This window comes from Anoplophora glabripennis, unplaced genomic scaffold (genome assembly GCF_000390285.2).
Source record: "Anoplophora glabripennis isolate ALB-LARVAE unplaced genomic scaffold, Agla_2.0 scaffold87, whole genome shotgun sequence".
In the NCBI taxonomy this organism is placed as follows: Eukaryota; Metazoa; Arthropoda; class Insecta; order Coleoptera; family Cerambycidae; genus Anoplophora; species Anoplophora glabripennis.
Window position 1 is genome coordinate 1,208,937 of NW_019416928.1, and position 19,952 is coordinate 1,228,888.

General features: G+C 34.0%; 2 protein-coding genes across 4 annotated transcripts in view; one reads left to right on the plus strand and one right to left on the minus strand.

Annotated features, from left to right (window-relative positions):
- The window catches only part of LOC108907182 (antichymotrypsin-2-like), a 46,250-nt gene that overhangs the window by 16,316 nt on the left and 9,982 nt on the right, over positions 1–19,952 (minus strand). For all 3 annotated transcript variants that reach the window (XM_018710736.1, XM_018710735.2, XM_023455706.1), the window contains one exon: positions 18,290–18,426. In XM_018710736.1, coding sequence (XP_018566252.1) covers positions 18,290–18,406 — 117 coding nt within the window. In that variant the 5' untranslated portion in view covers positions 18,407–18,426. The remainder of the gene's footprint in view (positions 1–18,289; positions 18,427–19,952) is intronic.
- On the plus strand, positions 8,843–18,032 carry LOC108907153 (protein yellow-like; the record flags this gene model as incomplete). The annotated part of the gene is made up of 4 exons (XM_018710698.1): positions 8,843–9,008; positions 13,444–14,473; positions 16,934–16,958; positions 17,964–18,032. Coding segments are annotated over exons 1-4 (1,290 nt in total), but the record flags the coding sequence as incomplete, so codon positions are not given.

Genomic DNA, 19,952 nt, shown 5'->3' on the forward strand with positions numbered 1-19,952 from the left:
GCTCCACCATTAAAAGAAATAAAATCGATTTTTTTATTGATTTTATTGTGATATGACAATTTTTATTTATTCATAAATCAAAGCTATTGGAATTTGGCCAAAAAATTCATATATTTTTTGAAACATGTTAATCTTATTTTTAATTTTGTCTAATTAAAATAACGCCATTTACTTCTTAATTTAAAATTCACCTCTATGTAGTGCAAAATTTGATATTTAGCAACATTCCACTGAAAAAACTTTTAGTTTGAATGTTATTACAAAATAAAAAATAAAATTATTATTTTCAAAGTTTAGCTGCAACTTCATTTTCCGACGGAAATGAAAAGATTTAGAACCACTCTAATGTAATGTTGTGTCCTCTTCAATGATGTAGTTAGTTTCTTCTTTAACCAACATTTCCCAGAAAATAACTACATTTTTTCAAATGGATGCCAAATTTTTTTAATTTAGAATTTTTTAATTATTATTCTAATATCAAATGAATTGCAAAATATTTAAATAAAGGTTCGATAATTTTTTAAATTGAACTACACATAAGAAGGTTGCAGCTTATTTTTAAAGAGACAATGTCAATTTTTTCTGAATAGAATCCAAATTGATTGGAATTGAATATTTTTTTTAGTGGTATGTCCATAACTATTAAAATCTGCAGCACGTTATCATTTTCTGTATATCTAATAGTTGTAAAGATTCCTGCTGTGCAGTGTTAATTAATTATAGTCGAGTGAATATTAAAATAACGGAAATGGGATATTAATGTCATAAATTAATTCTTAACGAGTCATCCAATTCGACACAGGTGGTTCAGATAGATACCATAAAATTAATTGTAGCAGTGAATTTACGTGACATCCAATAGCAGCATCTTGTAACTAAAGAACAATTCCGAGTGAAATTTGAAAAATTTCCATAAAAATTTGATATTTCCTTAACATTTTCAGATCTATAAAGTTCTCTGATAATTTCAGGTTTTCCACATTGGTAGGTATACACCCTAGATAAAACTAATTTCACCTTAATTGATCATTTAGGTACTAGTATACAGGGTGTTTCAAAACATTTGGCAGAAAATGAAGGGTGTGATTCTTTGGATCATTCTAAGAAAAAAAGTTCTTATTAATATCCGCACCGTTTTCGTGGTATTAAAAAAATATATTTTTTTCAGTTACTTGATGATGAAACGTTTGAGATACAAAACTCAAATTTTGTACATCATTAATATTAGCTACTTTTGAGCGCTAATTAATTTTTTTTTCATATGACAATGGCGGAGATTTTAGATTGCGTGATTTTAAACCAGCAATGTTTTCCATACAAAAACGGTACCCCTCATCAAAAGTTCTAACGCGAACCGTTTTCAAGATAAATGGCGTTCTATGATTGAAACCATGAAAGAAAGTGGCAACATGTTAAAAAATATATTTCAAACTCCGCCACTGTCATGTGAATAAATATTGAATTAGAGCTCAAAAGTAGCTAATATTAATGATAATACGCATACAAAATTTAAGATCTGATTTTTTAATATGAACATTTTTTCTTACAATGTTCCAAAGAATCACACCCTTCATTTAATGACATATATTATGAAACACACTGTATATTATCTGTTGGAAGTTGGATATAATTGCAGAAACTATTAATTTAATTTTAATTAATTTGATTATGATTTGTCGTTTTAATAGAATGCTCCTGTATTTCAAGCCTAAAATTCCAAAACGACTTTCAATTTTTGAAGCGGTTAAATTTAAGAGTACCTGCGTTGATTCTCTGCCATGTATACATACAAATATATACGCTGAATTATTTCAGAGGCATACGAAACCGGTCAGGTTACTGGACTCAATTGCGTCATAGTATACGAGTTATTTTTGTGAATAAATATTGAACACGGTCTTTTGGAATAAGTGGAATACAAAGCGGCCATGCGAAAATTTCCTGACTCACTATAACCCACGATATTGCTCGAGATATGAGAAAAATTATGTTTTAATAAAGGATATAGGAATTCTTTTAATTTTCTAGTACCTATGTTGCACAAGTCATTATACAGAGTGGCCACATGAAAACGAAACAGAGCCATTTTCAGGAACTACGTCAAGATTGTAGAAAAACGCTCAGACCCGTCGATTTTAGATTAAAGGGGGACATTCTTTGCTGGTATTTTTGACTCCGCCACTTTCACCCCCAAGCAAGGGTAAGCATCACCCCAAAATATTTAAATGGCATTGGGGGTTGAGTAATATTTCTTTTGGAAGCTCTTACAATTCTCTTTACAACAGACTTTAAATTTTATAATTCCGCCCAATACTTATTAAGAATTTTGGTTTTAAAATAATGTACAAACAATTAGTAACGGTAAAAATATCAGTCATTCGAGTTAAGTACGCTAATGGTATAAATTTAGTATTTCTTGCGTTACATTGGTTTTTGACGATTTGTTATCACTTTCCTAAAAAAACACAATTGTAAAAAACAGAAATGAATGCTATACTTACACACAATAAACGTAAAATTAGTGGATTCCAAATTATTTTCTAGTATTATTTGGAAGCGTTGGTTGGTAGTTTATTTAATTGTGTTTTTGAAAATTAAACACTATGGTTTATTCCATTACGGAAAGGGTAGATATCATTTCGCTTTACTTTATGAACAATAAATGTGCGAATAGAACAGCTCAGCTATTTAATGAACAACATCAAGATCGACATGTCAGGAGGAAGTATGTCTAGAGTTAGTAAAAAAATTTCAAGAGACAGGGAACGTGGCCAATAAAAAACGAGAAATTGAAAAACCTATAATTAATGAAGCCAGTGGAGTTGCAGTTTTGGGACAAGTTCATCTTGATCTTACAATAAGTATGAGGCAGCTGGCATCTGTGTCTGGGCTCAATCGAACTAGCATACAAACCATTTTGAAGATCAAATTCCATTCATACAGAATACATTTAGTCCAGGAACTTCATGAGGATAATTATGACCGCCGTTTGCAATTTTGCGAAGTAATGAGTGAGCGAGCAGGGAACGATCCACAGTTCCTTTTTAACATCTGTTTTTCGGATGAATGTAGTTTTTTCTTGAACGGGACGGTAAATCGTCACAATTGCCGCTATTGGTCCGATTCAAACCCAAGAGTTTTTCACGAGGTGCATACACAGCAACCAGAAAAATTAAATGTATGGGCTGGAACTTTCGATGACCGGCTGGTGGGTCCTTTTTTTCTACCTGGTAATTTGACTGGCCAAATGTACTTGCAATTACTGGAAGACGCTATTGACTCTGCCTTGACTGATATTATTGAAAATGTTCCAGATGATGATCATTTGATTTTTCAACAGGACGGTGCTCCTCCGCATTATGCATTAATTGTCCGTCAGTATTTGAACTAACGTTTTCTACGGAATTGGATTGGGAGAAGAGGCAGCATTGAGTGGCCTCCACGATCGCCGGATTTATCGCCCCTTGATTTCTTTTTGTGGGGATACCTAAAAAGTAAAATCTATAAAACACAACCAGCGTTGCTTGAAGATTTGCGTCAAAGAATCGTCGACGAATGCCGTCGAATCACTCCAGAAATGCTTCGGAATGTGCGCGAACGTTTCGAACAAAATCTTTATTCTTGTATGGAAGCGGGCGGTCATCAGTTTGAACATTTAATCAACTAAGTAGTAAGTAAGCAACTAAACATAATTTAAATTTTAAAATGTAAATTTTGTTTAAAGTATCGAGCGGAATCCATTATAAAATTTAAAGTCTGTTGTAAAGAGAACTGTAAGAGCTCTCAAAAGAAATATTATTCAACCCCCAATGCTTGGGGGTGAAAGTGGCGGAGTCAAAAATATCAGCAAAGAATGTCCCCCTTTAATCTAAAATCGACGGGTCTGAGCGTTTTTCTACAAACTTGACGCAGTTCCTAAAAATGACTGTTTCGTTTTCATTTGGCCAACCTGTACATCGCGTTGTTGATGTGAGATTTACTTAATGTATATTTTATATCTAGAAGTATAGCGGAGACAATTTAGTCAGAGAAACTACCAATTAATCAGCCAATGACACCAACTCATCTTACGTCGACGCAGCATACCATCTTCCGCCCCAGCATTTTGCGGAATTACTGATACGATATATTTTTTTTATCATGTTTTCAATTTTGTGGCACATTGTAAGGAGCGCCATAATGACAAAATCATTTTTAACTGATTAGTCGCATGGAAAATATCTATTTGCGATTTTTACTTTATGAAACCGTACATCCTGACATTCTTTGCAGGTTTGTATTCTTTTTTTACATAACTTTTACCTTCTTGTTATTCTCAGTTGTATATTAAGTAAAAATATATTACTGAAATGAGGTAATTAGCCACAAAAGGCAATTAAAACATTTAAAATAATTGTAAATAGCAGCATATTTCCACACATAACAGACATGAAAACTGATTCGGCAAACGAATTTTTAAAGCCGACCAGATCGTTACTGGAAATCGAAAAACCAATTATACAGGACGTTACAATAAACATAATGGGATATTTTTGCAAGGAATAATTACCAGGCATTAAAAAAAACGTTAAAGTGAAACGAATTTGGCGGACAGCTGCGACATCCTAGACTATACCTCAACTGCGCCATCTGTTAATGGGAAGTTCAACTAAAATTTCATACCACCACCTTGTTTTGCTTTTTTTATTTTGTAATTGAAAGACAGAGAGGAGATACAGAAATAAGAAGTTGTCTGTAATAAGATGTCCATAGTCTAATATACTACAGGTTGATGACAATGACGTACGATATTGTCGAATATTTTTTTTAATCAAAGAAAAATTAACGAGTTTTCAGCGAAATTTCTTATATGTATAGTTCGCATTAACTTTCATTGCAACAATATTATTTGAAAATGTTTATAACTAGAAACTTAACAAACATTTTATGGGTCTGACGATATCTGCCAAAATAACTTTTAATCTATAAACCCATAATTACAAATATCTAGAATTTCTAGTCATAATTTTATCCGTTATTTTTATTATACTTCTGAGACAACGGCTCACGCATGTCTAGATTGACCCGCATGGCACGCCATTGAATTGCGGCTCTCTCTGACACCCTATCCATTAGTTTGATGGGTTAAACTGGCAACACTGAAGCAGTGGTCTGCGCAAAATGCCACTACAACAGACTAAATATTCTAAAAGTTACTACTTTGAAAGGTATTTTTTATTGAAAACAAAAGTGAAATGAAAAGATATGTTGTCAGGGCTAGTGATCGTTGGAGAGTGCCTGGTGGAGTCGCTCGCAGGTATGAGTATGTAATCTCTGGCGCCTATCTGCCGTGGCCATTTTCCAGAAACCATAGTGTGTGTATCCCGCGTTGCAGGATCTCTGTTCTTTGTCGCTTGCAACTGTTACACCGGTCCGTCTATTGAGACGATTAAACTTTTGTTTCGACACCAGCCATATATCTACGTTTTGTCACCAGTCATAACGCAGTTGGGCAAGTCTGGGTCATCAGCGACGTCAGTAAGCATTTGTTCAGCTACTCGTTTCATGTTCAAAACATTCGTAAAAATCCTCAAAAAAATCCATCAATCTCACAGGTGGTGATTTTTCCATTAGAAAGCACAATCTCTAACTTTTCCACGTTTTCATCACTGGTGAACGTGCTAGGCTGTCCAGACCTCGCGTCATCTCCGATGTCTTCTCGGCCTCTATTTGTACCATAGATAAACAAACTCGTGACTGTGATTAGTGTCGTCGCCAAAGGCCTTCTTTGACATTTTGAAAGCTTCGCTACATTTAATTCCGTTTTTAACACAAAATATCAGACAAACTCGCTGATCTGACATTTCGCCACACAAAAAGTCGTCAAAACACAAGCTATGCTTGGCAGCTGCCTAAAAATTGACAGATATGTCACTGACAGTGCTACCAATACACAAAAAAAAACAATCAACTCGATAGATAAGATTCAGCACGCGCAATTTGAAATTTCTCGTTACTCTTTGATCAAACCTTGTATTTTAAACTTTTTAATGACTGAAACTGTTCATTTTGTCTGGTGATCTAACCGGCCGACGAATAAGACCATTAGTGTTTTCAACCAATCCATCTACCAAGAAATGTGTGAAACAAATGAAAATAAAAAATAATTTATACTTGTACAACTTTATCAATGGAATATTACAATACCATTGATATCTTTACGCAGGAATAGTTCACGCTTTTTAAGGAAACATATCGGAACAATTTTGTGTAAATTGTCAACATAACGCTTGTTTTGATTCTAATTTACAAATATAAGGAAAGTGGTTTTATTTCCAATAAAGAATTGTTCCACTGCGAACGTACTTCCTTGTCTGTCTTCGACCGCACTATTTCCATAACTATCTTATTTTAAATAGAAACTTGCATTTTCAGACTGGTTTAATGCGATAAGTACATATCGAGCCAGTAAAGTAATTATCACATATTTGGATTACATATATGCCACTTCCATGTGCAACTTTCTAACATCTGATTGGATCGATTAAGCACTCGCATTATAGGAAGGAAATATAAAAGCTTTTTGATGAACCTGGGTATTTCTAAACAATTTCATCATGCTTTACTTGCAAGGTAAGCATTTTGTAGTTTATACATTCTCTATCAAATTATATTCTACAAACATCGAATGTTGTTTGGGAACCCCTGGAATGATGCTGTAATAGAAACGTGCAGTGTAGTGTTGTTGGATTTTTTTGGCCACGAAGTGATGTGATTGCGAGAGGATTAGTGAACATAATAATAAAGCTTCGAAAATAAAAATACGAATAATTTGCATATAATTATGTTAAAAATTGCATAAATTGGCAAGTGTAAAATATTCGTGACATGCTCATAGAAGTATGTAACACACTAGTTATACAGGGTGTTATGGAAATAAGTACAAAAAATTTAGTGGTGATAAAATATGAAAAAAACAACAAAACATGATTTGTCTACGGATCGTGAGCTTTATTTTTAAGGAAAGAGATTCTTTTTTTATATTTGAGTTAAATTGTGCGAAAGGAGACTATTTTAAAGAGCAATGTATTTCATTGAAATTTGGTACAGTGTCTCTTTCAGTGACATTTTAAGACTTAACTTTTTTAAGTTACTTTTATGTTTCTTCTAGTGTGTCTTATATTAAAACGTTAAATATAATTTTACACGAAAAAAGTACTTACAAAGTTGCTTAAAATGCACCATTTTTGTCTGTATATACCTATATGTCATAGTCAAATATGGCTAAAGTTTTATTTCATAAAATCATCTTTGATGCCGCGGACCTCAAAAACAAGAATAGGTCCATAAGAAAAAATCGTCTCATTTTTTTATGTAGAATCATCCACCAAATTACTTTTCTTTCCGACAACCTTGTATAATATCGATGGTGTGGTGTGGCGTAAACAATGCGCCTATTATGGTTCAACTAATTGTAAGTTATATAAAAATGACAGGGTGTCCGCAAATATTACCGACAACGTTTTGCTGCATATTCACGACGATAAATATGATCTGCATGTGTGGAGTGATGAGAATCCTAAATAAATACGACAATAATGACATTACCTGATAGCCGCAGCAATCAACATCTTGTTTTCATCGCCTACTGAAGTCAAAGTTTTAAATCCGTGACACATACTTGCAAATAATGCCATTTTTCTCAAGAATGGCTTTCTAACTGGAGAAAACTATCACCCAGTATATCGATTTGACTAAAACTTTAATAAATAATACGCCACAATAGTCCAAATAATGTGCCAAATTTTAACGCGATCGGTAAATAGGTTATGAAGTTATTAATTAAATCAGTTTTATTTTTGACAACTTTGAAGAACTGTAGCTCAAAAACTAAAGTATTTATGTAACTTTTTTCGTAGAACGTATTTTTTATCGTCTTGAATATGCAGTGAAACGTTATCGGTGAAATTTGTGGACACCCTGTATATAGTCCATTTCTGGTTTGTTGACACAAATATTGACAAACACATTCCAAATTCTTTCTTAAGCATCATGGAATAAAAATAATAATAGCATATCTTCTAATGAAGTATCTAACTTGCATTATTTATATTCCTGTAATACACATTATCGAGAAACGAGAAATGAAAATCGATATAATATTCAAGTGACCAAAAATTTTTCTTTTTTAAAGTAAGTTTTGGACACCTGAAATGAATAAAATCGTTATCACTCTTTTTTACCATGAAAGTACAACTCTTAAGGAAAAAAATGAGCCCTGATACGTTTCTCTACGACTATTCGTCGAGCAAGAAGAGCCGATTTTCGAAATGACGTTTTTTTTTCGAAAAATCGATATAACTCGAAAAATTTTTAATATTTTTTAATTTAAAAAAGGCACTTTTTTGCTTGTCGAGGGCTACATTTACAGCATGTTTCAAAACCTTAATTTGAGAAAGATACAGCAAAAACAAAAAAGTCGATTTTTGACTGTTTTCGAATTCGAATCGATAGGTTTTTTAATAGTTAAAACTCATTTAACTTTTTTCGATTGGAAGTTTTTTTATTAGCGAAAAAACCGTTTTTTTACTTTTATGAATTTTTTAGGTTAACTTCGCCGTTTATGCGCCACAGGAAAAAACGCTATCTTAGAATTTTTTTCTTATATCGCCAATTTTTTGTTTCCAGGTGGAATTTTTTGTAAGCTCTTCTACCTAATGATTGGACGATATTAGTTGAACATTCAGATACAATCGAACAATTATTTATTTTAGGAAGCATCAAACATATCAGATGTCCCACCGTACTGAAGTACTTATATTTATTGACCCTCCTTGATGGTCAATGTCTTTGTAAGTTTACAATGGAAGAGTATTTGCAATGGAACATCTTAGACTTTGAATATCCGAACGAATATTTAAGGAATCAGGCTTTGTTGACAGGAAGATTTAAACCTCAGAATGGACTACCTGTTGGAATAGAAATATGGACCGACAAAATTTTCATCACAGTTCCCAGATGGAGAGAAGGTGCGCTAAATACCTATTAACACTTAATAATTACGATTTTCAGTGGTGGTATTCATATATCTTGCTAATTAAGTAAATTGAGAATTCAGAAAAAAATGTAAATCTTTAAGTTGTTGGGTTTACGTACTTATGAGGTTTATAAAGGTGAATCAAAAAATATACCTATATGCCAATAGTCATTTTATAAAATTGTTAGATATTTACAAAACGACGTAAGCGATTATCAAATGTTTAAAATACATCGCGAGATTCATATTCTGAAGATTAAATTTTGGACAAATATTAACAACCTCAACGTGATATATTTATACAGGGTGTCCGCGTTTTTTGTAGCAGGACTTTCACAACTTGTACTAAGTCCTTTAAAAAAAAAGTTCATGTATACATATATGTATAGATGCGTCGTTTTCGATTTACAGAGTGTTCAAATTTAAAATGAGAATTGATTTTTTATTCGTAAAACGAAAACCCCTTTTTAGACTTTGTTGAAACTTGGCAACTTTGTAATAATAATACTCATTTTCTCACATAATTTAATTTGTTCTATTTTCTCCAGTGGCGTCACAACAAGATACCAGCTTGATAAAAATAGAAAAAAATATGGTACGCCACTGCTTTTTGGTAAGTTTGAAATTTTTCTCAGATTTAGCTATCAAAAATACAACTTTTTTGTTATTTAATTTTTTTCCTATCTCGCTTTGTTTAGTCAGAAACAAAACATTTACATGAATAGATTCGAGATTTGCTTAATTTATTTATTTACTTGTTACAAAGTGTGCCGTGAATATGTCTGTTTTTGAGTTGTCAAGGATTTTTTGTTGGGACCTTACATCTTGCCCAATAGATTAAGCGGTCAATTATTTCTTGAATTTTTAACTACCCAGAATGACAACATGCTAGACGATGATCCTTTTCAACAAAGAATTGGGTGGCCTCCGCGATCGCCTGATCTAACATCTTTGGATTTTTTTGTTTGGGGATTTATTAAGGATGCAGTTTACTTTACGCCTGTTAACTCGCAAGAGGAACTTGTACGACGAATCTGGAACGCTGCGCTTAGAATAACTCCACATCATTTGAGAGACGTTAGGCGGTCTTTACGTCGCTGTAATTGGTGTGTAGAACGAAATGGCGAGCATTTCGAACAGCTCCTTTGAAGTCTATTTATACAATTAGTTGTTTTTCCATACCGTGTTGTTTATTTTTTTTTTATTATCTTACAATAAACTGTGTGAAACAAAAAGTTTTATTTCTGTATAAACAAAGCGAGATAGGAAAAAAAAAGTAAATAACAAAAAAGTTGTAGTTTTGATAGCTAAATCTGAGAAAAATTTCAAACGTACCAAAAATCAGTGGCGGAGCATATTTTTTTCTATTTTTATCAAGCTGGTATCTTGTTGTGAGGCCACTGGAGAAAATAGGACAAATTAAATTATGTGAGAAAATGATTTTTATTATTACAAACAAAGTTGCCAAGTTTCAAGAAAGTCTAAAAAGGGGTTTTCGTTTTACGAATAAAAAATCAATTCTCATTTTAACCTTGAACACTCTGTAAATCGAAAACGACGCATCTATACATATATTATGTTTACATGAACTTTTTTTTTAAAGACTACAAGTTGTGAAAGTCTTGCTACAAAAAATGCGGACACCCTGTATATACAGGGTAGGAAAGTACCGATGGTCTATCTGAAGTTACGTGAGAGCGATAAAGTAAGCCATAGAAATCCATGTGATAGACAAGGATGGGTATAGTGAAGGCGTCTAATAGTCACCGCCCATTTCGCCCTTCCACAAATAAGAAGTGGATCTTATCCATCGGTACTTTCCTACCCTGTATATTTATTCAAGTAGAGAAATATTCTCATAACATTCTACTATTCCTTTTATCTTTCTTGCCTTTCTATTTAAGAAAAATGATAAGGGTCAAAGTTTTAGTAAATTTTCTTGTAATGTTCCTCGTGAGATATAAACCAAACTTTCGTTTTTTTCAATGGAACACCCAGTATATATGTCGTTTTTCAGATACCTCTTCTTTTTCTGACTACAACGGTGTATACAAGTTATTGCTTTGTAGTTTGCACAATATTTTTGTTTTTACTGATCCTGCGTATGATCAAGATTGCCATGAAACCAATGCGTGGGTGCGAATGTTTCGTGCTGTTAAATTTCCCAGACAAATCTTTAAATTCTCTATTAAGAAATTAGGATTCTTTTAAAGGATAGAACACCAAAAACTGTTTTTTCGAATAGTTATATTTTATTTTTACGAATCAAGGCCTACCTCGATTTTTGTTGAGGTTAAAATTGAAGAAATTGTATTAGCGTTTTTTTTATATAAAATCATAATACGCCCCTGAAATCAGCATCCTATTAAATAGGTATATACCAAATTCCTTAAACAACACTTAATAAATAAAATAAAGTAAATAACAAATTACAATGCATTTACTATTACAAAGTAAGCCATGGAATAAATATCACAAATAGGTATCAAAATTTATTCTAACAATATCGCTAAGCAATAAGAACAAATCACGCCAATGACACCGTCCGTGATAATAACAAATCGACACATACGTCAAGTAAAAAACTGTAGTAAAATGTTATGCATATAAATTTTCATAAAATTTTAAATAAAAACATCAAAACATGAATCGTCTGAAAATATGTTATCTAATAGTTTTCAGCAATACTATACAGGGTGTAAGAAGTTTGATTGTTATTACTTCAGCATGTAAATCATAAATGATCAAAAAAGTTGTATATCACAGGGGAGTAAGATTAACAGTTTTCAAAATACAGCGAGTATTATTATATTGGGGAGTTTCATCACAACGTGACAACAGCGCTTAACTTACGCTACACAGCTGATGCAGGCCACGTGTGCACGCGGCAGACTTGTCCTACGGAAAAAATGTAAACAACCATTATTGTGAAACATTTAGTAAATTTCAAGAAAATTGTTTCCAGTTTTTAAATAAATAAAATAAAATATTCGATTTTGCAGTACGAAGTATTGTGCTTAAATTTTAGCTCGAATTTTAGCAATTATGAATCTCTTAAAACAGGAACTTAACTTTTAATCAAATTATGAATTTGAAAAATATGTAATGAAAGTACCCAAAGATTCACGTCGTACAAATAATCATACGTATTACAAATAATTTGGGTACTTACTAAACCGCAAAATTCAGTCATTTTTAAACGTACAAGCACAAAACAAACTACAACATATGCTCAAAATGTCCACCACCATTTTCGACGCACGCACGACACCTTCGAATCCAATTTTCGCACACTCGCTGGAAAATTGCCACGTGTGGTAAACATTTTAAAAAAGCAAAGAGAAACACCTCAAGAAAAGGAAATAGTGGTACGCAAAAAACACTCAGATACGGTCCAATTCCAGATACCAACTGAATTGCGTATTACTGGTTTCTGAACTGCTTTTTAGAATAAAACATAAAGAAGTTCAAAAAAGTGATAAACATTGTATTTTATGGTATTCTATGCACGCAATTATTTTAATTAATTAATTATTCCGTAATTAATCGAACTTTTGTACATCAAGCTGGAGATTTTGAACATTTTTTTCTCGGAAATGGACCCACGTCATATAGGGTTTTTTGTTTAGTTTAAGCCCGGTACTTTGAGTCTCGGTTAAGGCTTGATTAACTAATCAGGCGATTAGACTGTGACTATCTTTTATAAAATAAATCAGTATATGTACAATCTAATCGCCTAATCAGTTAATCACTTTAACCGCTACTCAAAGTACCAGGCCTTAATGTATTCTATCGTCTATGAAAATTAAGGCAGTCAAACTTCTAACACCCTGTATATGTCCTGTTAAAGATATCGACAGAATATTGGTTACAGTAATCGAAATTTAAAATTTTATTGGTTACGATTTGCGGTAAACAAAAAAAGTCGTCGTTGCTTTGAAAATAATTATTTTGTACTAATGGGAAATGTTATTTTATTTAAAGCAAAGTTATATTATACAAATCAATTACCAACGTTTGAGCATTTTGAGTTGAACTGTTACGAGAATCCTTCGGTTTATGCTAGAAAATGTATGTACCCATTCATGATTTTCCGCATACATTAAAATTTAAATAATTATTTCTCGGAAATCACTGGATACTTTTTTTTGAAATTTTTTCACATGCTTTTGTACAGTCATACGAGTAGTTATTGCTGCTTAACCAAATTTATCTTGTCTGGGGGTTTCAGTTGCACAGTTGCATTGTTACCATACTAGCATCAGAGCTCATTGTCTGTTTGAAGCTACTACTCTACTATTAAGACTTTTTTCTTTGTCATTGCTTCTGCGGACTCTTGATCACGCTGACAAGAGAAGTTTGGTCAAGCTGTAGTATTGAAATCGTAGTAATCGACCAAAAAGATACTATAAATATTGCATTTTCAGGTATTCCATCGACATTGAATTACGTCCCATTGGACTCACCTACGAAAAACCCCAGGCTGATCCCGTACCCTAGCCTGGAAATGAACGAACTGGGTAACTGCGACAAGGGACTCAGCACCGTGTACAGAATCCACGCCGACAAATGCGACAGGCTGTGGGTACTGGACACGGGAACTTTCGGAATAGAGAACACCACCCAGAACCTTTGCCCTTACGCCCTTAACATTTTCGATTTAAGAACGGATCGGAGGATTAGGAGGTACGAATTCAGACCCGAGGACACGAACTCCAGAACTTTCATCGCAAATATAGCGGTGGACTTGAAGTTTGGGGACTGTGAAGATGCATTTGCGTACTTCAGCGACGAGTTGGGGTACGGACTCATAGTTTATTCGTACAAGGAGAACAAATCTTGGAGGTTCAAGCACAGTTACTTCATGCCGGATCCCTTACGCGGCGATTTCACCATAAACAAACTCAACTTCCAATGGGACGAGGAGGGAATCTTCGGCATGAGCCTGTCGCCTCTGTATAGTGACGGGTATAGGTTGTTGTTCTTCAGCCCTATTGCTTCTTACAGGGAATTCGTGGTGTCGACAAGAACTTTACAAAACAGTTCCAAAGTGGAGGGCAGCTACAAGGAATTTTATCCATTAGAAGAACGCGGACCTGACGCCCACACCACTGCTAGAGTCATGGACGAAAATGGAATACAGTTTTTTAACCTCATAGATCAGAACGCCGTGGGCTGTTGGAACTCGAAGAATTCCTATCACCCCCAAAATTTAGGGATCGTGTATAAAGACGACGTTAAGTTAATTTTCCCCTCTGACGTTAAGGTGGACCGGTACCATAACCTGTGGATGATGTCCGACAGGATGTCTGACTTCTTAATTTCTTCCCTAGACTACAGACAAGTAAATTTTAGGATATTTTACGCGCCTATCGACGTTTTGATCGACGACACCGTTTGTAGTAATTATGTTTACGTATTAAATGGCAAATATTCTGGAAAAGTATATAACAACCTGTTCTTTTAATAAAGACGTTAAAGCTTGAGATGTTTCAACTTAAAAAGTAAACTAGTTTCGTAATTTTATATGCAGTATGTTCCACTTTAAATGAATATAAGGCCGTAACTCCTTTCACAAGGAATATAAAGAAAATTGTTTTTGACTATTGTTGTATTATAGTGTATGCTCTCGATGTAACTATACTTAATTTTAATTTCCAGTCTTCGCGACATGTTTTTTGAAACAGAAGTTCAATAACACCTTTACAGTTTTGTTAATTTACATGTTATTGTGTCATTTTGGTATTCATATATTAAAGAATTGGTAGGTTCTATTACAAGATCGAAGTAATTGAGGTTATGTCATAATTTTCCCACCAACATGGGGATATGATTCTGATAAGGTATTTCGTTAATATGCAGGGTGTTTCAGTTCGAGTGAATCAAACTTTAACCACAAATAGAACTCAATAAATAAATTCAGAATTCCCTTATAGAGCAAAGGTCTAAGTCCCACCGTTTTCACTGTACAGGGTTAGTCAACGATTGATTAAAGTAGATTTACTCCGAATTGCTAAAGTTTATCAAAAAACTATTTCTACAGGGTGATAAGTACGCTAACAGGGCACATTTTAAAAATATTTTGAAATATACAGGGTGCTCCAAAAATTTGTGACAGACAGATTTTACAACATTTTTAGATTCTACGTTTAATTTGAAACATTTTGATATAAAGTTTCCTCTATCTAAATTTAATAGTTTCTGAAATAATTGGAACTAAATAAAAAATATTGCATTTTTGTACCTGTATTTAACAGTAGCTATCCTCGTTATTTTTCAAAATTAAAACAATATGTTTGGTTCCTTGTTACTGTTAAGGTGGCTTAAGAACGTCATGGATTCAAATTTTGATTAGCGCCTACAGGGTGTTCGTAAAATAATGACAGATTTGAAGAAGTTTAAACTAAAAAATCTTAATTTTTTTAAATGGAAACTTTATATCAAAATGTTTCAAATTAAACGTAAAATCTAAAAATGTTGTAAAATACAGGGTGTTCCATTTAAAAAAATTTAAGTTTGGCCTGTCACAAACTTTTGAAGCACCCTGTATATTTTAAAATATGTTTAAAATGTGCCCTGTTCGCGTGCTATCACCCTGTAGAAATAGTTTTTTGATAAACTTTAGCAATTCGGAGTAAATCTACTTTAACCAATCGTTGACTCACCCTATACAGGGCCGTATTGGTCGGTTGTTAAAATCATATTATTTACGAAATCTTTGGTATGCTTATAACAAATTGATTTCAATTTGGTGTGGTATTAACTTTTAGACATTTGCATAATTTACTGTAAAATTCAGAAATGATAAGAAAGACAAACAGTAAGTCATTTTTAAAATAAAATGACATTTCCTGATAACAGATTAAGTCTTTATTGCTCAGTTGTTTTTTCATGGCAATCGTTGTGTACGGATACTGTAATGGGCGCACAACGCAGATTTAAAATTAATATGTGGGTGTAATTTAAAAAAAAAAATTATATCTGTTTGGAACAAACAGACCGTTGAATGAACAAGGATACTTAATTGCTTCAGAATGGCATAATATGAAATTTTAGAGGAGATGCCATTGAATATGCTGTTCACCGCACTGTAACGAACAAAAAAATGAGCTCAGAGGGAGAATTCACCATATTACAAATGCAATAAATAATACATAATGTAGAGACAGATTTAATATTGTTTTGAGTCCTAAGTTAATGCGTGACATTATAATAATATTAATTTAAAATTCATTTCCTGTCCTTAAGAAGCTAAATTTCTTATCAGAAGAACGGTCTTCCATTCAACTGAGATTTTCGGTAAAACGATACACTATACCGATTTTCAACAAGTATACCTTTTTTATGTAGAATTGTCCACGAATTCTAAAAATGAATCCCAAATGAGTATTAGGTCATTGGTGTAGAAGTTGGGGTAAAAAAATCCCACTTTACTACCCATTCCCATACCACTAACCTACAAAAATTTGTAAACTTTACAGTAAATTATGCACATGTGTAAATGTTAACACCACACCAAATTTGAATCAATTTGTTATAAGCATACCAAAGATTTCGTAAATATGATTTTAACAACCGACCAATACGGCCCTGTACGGCGAAAACGGTGAGACTTAGACCCTTGCTAGTCGAGGAAATAATGCACAAAATGAGCCGAAATCGCCTAAATTTTTCGATCAAGTCGTATCAAGATGGGGTTTTTTGCATTAGTTTTCTAAAATTATGTGGAAAAAATGTAGCAACTTGTATTATGTTTTAGGGCCAAATTGCATTTGTGCAGTACAACATGCATCCGGAAAAATGCATTTTTTAAATAAATCAGGGTCCTGGGGGTTTTCGAGGTCGCTGATCCCGAATATGGAGCGCCCCGAAAAAAACCCTGATGCGATTTTCGGCTCGTTTACGCGAATTTTACAGGAAAACTCCCGGAGATGATGACCATGTCAGGTTCCCGTGCACTAGGTAAACGGGGGGGGGGGTGCTCGCCGACGCCAGATTAGGAATCAGCGACCCGAAAAATCCCCGGGTGTCAAGTCTCGTTGCATTTAAGAGTGAAATTCAGGAGAAGCCTCGGAGATGACGTTCATCATCAATCCTAAGCTCCAGGTCGGCGATGGACCAATTTGAAAGTCATATTCGGGATCAATGACCTAGAAAACACCCAGGACCCTGATTTGAGTCCATTCCAGGCATTATTAACCGACTTATGAATTTTGTCTAAGTGACTTTAAAAATGCATTTTCCGGATGCATTTTGCACTGGACAAATGCAATTTGGCCGAAAAACATAATACATAAGTTGTCACATTATTTTCACATAATTTTAGAAACCGAATGCAAAAAACCCCATCTTGATAGGACTTCATCGAAAAATTTCGGAGGTTCAGTGCATTATTTCCTCGACTATGCTTCATAAGGCAATTTTGAATTATTTATTGAGTTCTATTTGTGGTTAAAGTTTGATTCACTCGAACTGAAACACTCTGTATAGATATTAGCTTGGTTTGCAGACTTCCGCGTAGATTGCCAGTGACTTAACAATTTCCGCTATATTGCTGCCATACCGTCAGTTTAAGCTTTTTGACATTTCGACAGACAAATCGCTCTCTTCTAAAAAAGAAACTTTGGAACTGGAGAATAAAAGAATAGAGAGAAAGGTAAGGGACCCAGATGTAATGTGAGATGAAACTAGACTCGCTACTCGCTTCAGGTGACTTAGAGCATTTGCAGGCTTATCACGTGCAATTTTTTTTATCATTACGTGATATTAAATAACAGTCATTTTTTTTCTCGAGTTCAGGCCCGGATCCAGAGGGGGTGGCGATGTGGCGATCGCCACCCCCAAAGCAAAACATTTTTTAAAGATCTTCAATTTCTCCAAACGACAACAGGCAGTTAGTCGATATTAATGCAAGTCCCCCTTCCTAACCTACACCTTACGTCATCAAAAAAATAACAACAACAACAACAGCAACAACAATAATAATAATAATAATAATAATAATAATAACAATAATAATGATAAAGAAGTGCTTTGCGCCACCCCCAAAACCAGTCTCTGGATCCGGGCCTGCTCGAGTTCCCTTATGAAAAAAGTTATAACTGTATCCATTTAAAGCGAAACACTATAAAATTTTTAGTAAATTTTATTCGAGGTTGATGAATCACATCCTCTCTTATTCTAATAGTGTTTATTTAACATAAAGTTGAGAATATAAAAATAATTTGTTTATTTATATGTTATTAGGTAGATATTAGATTACGTTATATTTACCTTGTAGACAGCAGCTGTAAACTTGTGATTACCATACACAAATTCTTGTAACGCCTCATCCTCTACCGGCGTGGCTAGCGACCCACAAATTAAGAATAGCAAAGCGACACACTTCATTCCTAATAAATTTCGTCAACCTAGAATCAATATTACTAAATGTAAAACTTCAACATTCACAATAAATGTTGCTTTTATTTTTGCTGCAAGCAGTTTTATCCGAAATGTCAAAACTGATATTCCACAAAAACAGTGGTATTCAGTTTTCTTTTAGTTATACAGGGTGCCCCTGAATTAATGCGACACGGAGTTATTGTGAGTTCGAGGTGCCAAAATATTACGAATAACTTACTTTAATCCAAACATGTTAAATTTCGGTCAAATTCATTTGATCAAAATAATTTGAAGACGAGATCAAACTTCAGTTTTCATACCATTAAATTATTTTGATCGAACTGATTAGGTCAAATTAGATTATTTTTTCTAGTTTTCATTTAATTGGAACATAGAGCAGCATTAATAAAGAGTGGTTAATTTGGTGTTTTTATCAAACTCGTCACGACATCTAAATGACTTCTTCAAACTGTTTTGATCAAACAAAGGCGAAAAAAATGATTATATTACAAGGATGTAAAGTTGCTAAAGACATCTGAAAATTAAACTCTCTAGATTAGGGACTTTACAGGAAATTAATTGAAGAAAATAAGATTATAGCTCCATGGGTTATGGTGTCAAATTGCAGAGGGCATTTCGATTTGGCAAAAATGGCAGCTATTAGCAGCTAATAGCAACTTAGAGTTACTCTGAACTGATATCAGTTGTTAATAGGTACCTACTACTTTTGCCAAAACGAAAACCCCACAGTACTACAAATATTGACATATTAGATAATTGAAGTTACAGACGTTGGAGAATATTTGCATTATAAACTGTAAAAAACTGTTTTAAAATGTGTATAAATTAAACAAACCTTGGAACTGCTAAATAAACACTATAAACAACAAAACCTAACAGAAGTATGTCAAGATTTATAGTTCTTCCGAGAACCGACAGATAGCGTATCGCTTATTTTCAAATGTCTAAGTCAGTGGTTTTTAACCTATGGTTCACGGACCTCTGGGGATCCACCATCTCCTCCCAAGGGGCACGCGGAAATTTTCAGGAACATTTGATCACTAATAACAACTAATTAAGAAAATGCACTCTCTTATATCAGAATGTAATTGTATGTCTTTCCAAAATTTATGTTTGGTGCGCAATTTAGAATTAATATTTCAAACCCACTTAAATTGGGACTATTATACAGGGTGTCCCAGAATAACGTGTACACCGCGCGCCATTATTCTATGGCTAGAAATTGGCCTCAATGATTTGGGATCGAGGGGGATTATCCCTCTTTATCCTGCCTCATCTCGTGTAGGCCTGGACAGCCTTCGTAGGTGGGCCCCATCCGTCGTCTACCCCGACCGCAAATGCGGCCGGTGTAGGCGCTTTGTGGGACCTCCTTTTGTCCTGGCTGGGCCCCGCCGGCTAGGGCCCTTTCTTCTGGCGCTCTTCTTGCTTCGCCGGCTCGTCTGTGTAAACCCCGGGGGTAGTGTCATGTTTATGTGTGGTATGGTTGGGTAGGGTAGTGCGGCTATGCAGCCTGGGATGCGCTTTGCTAAGG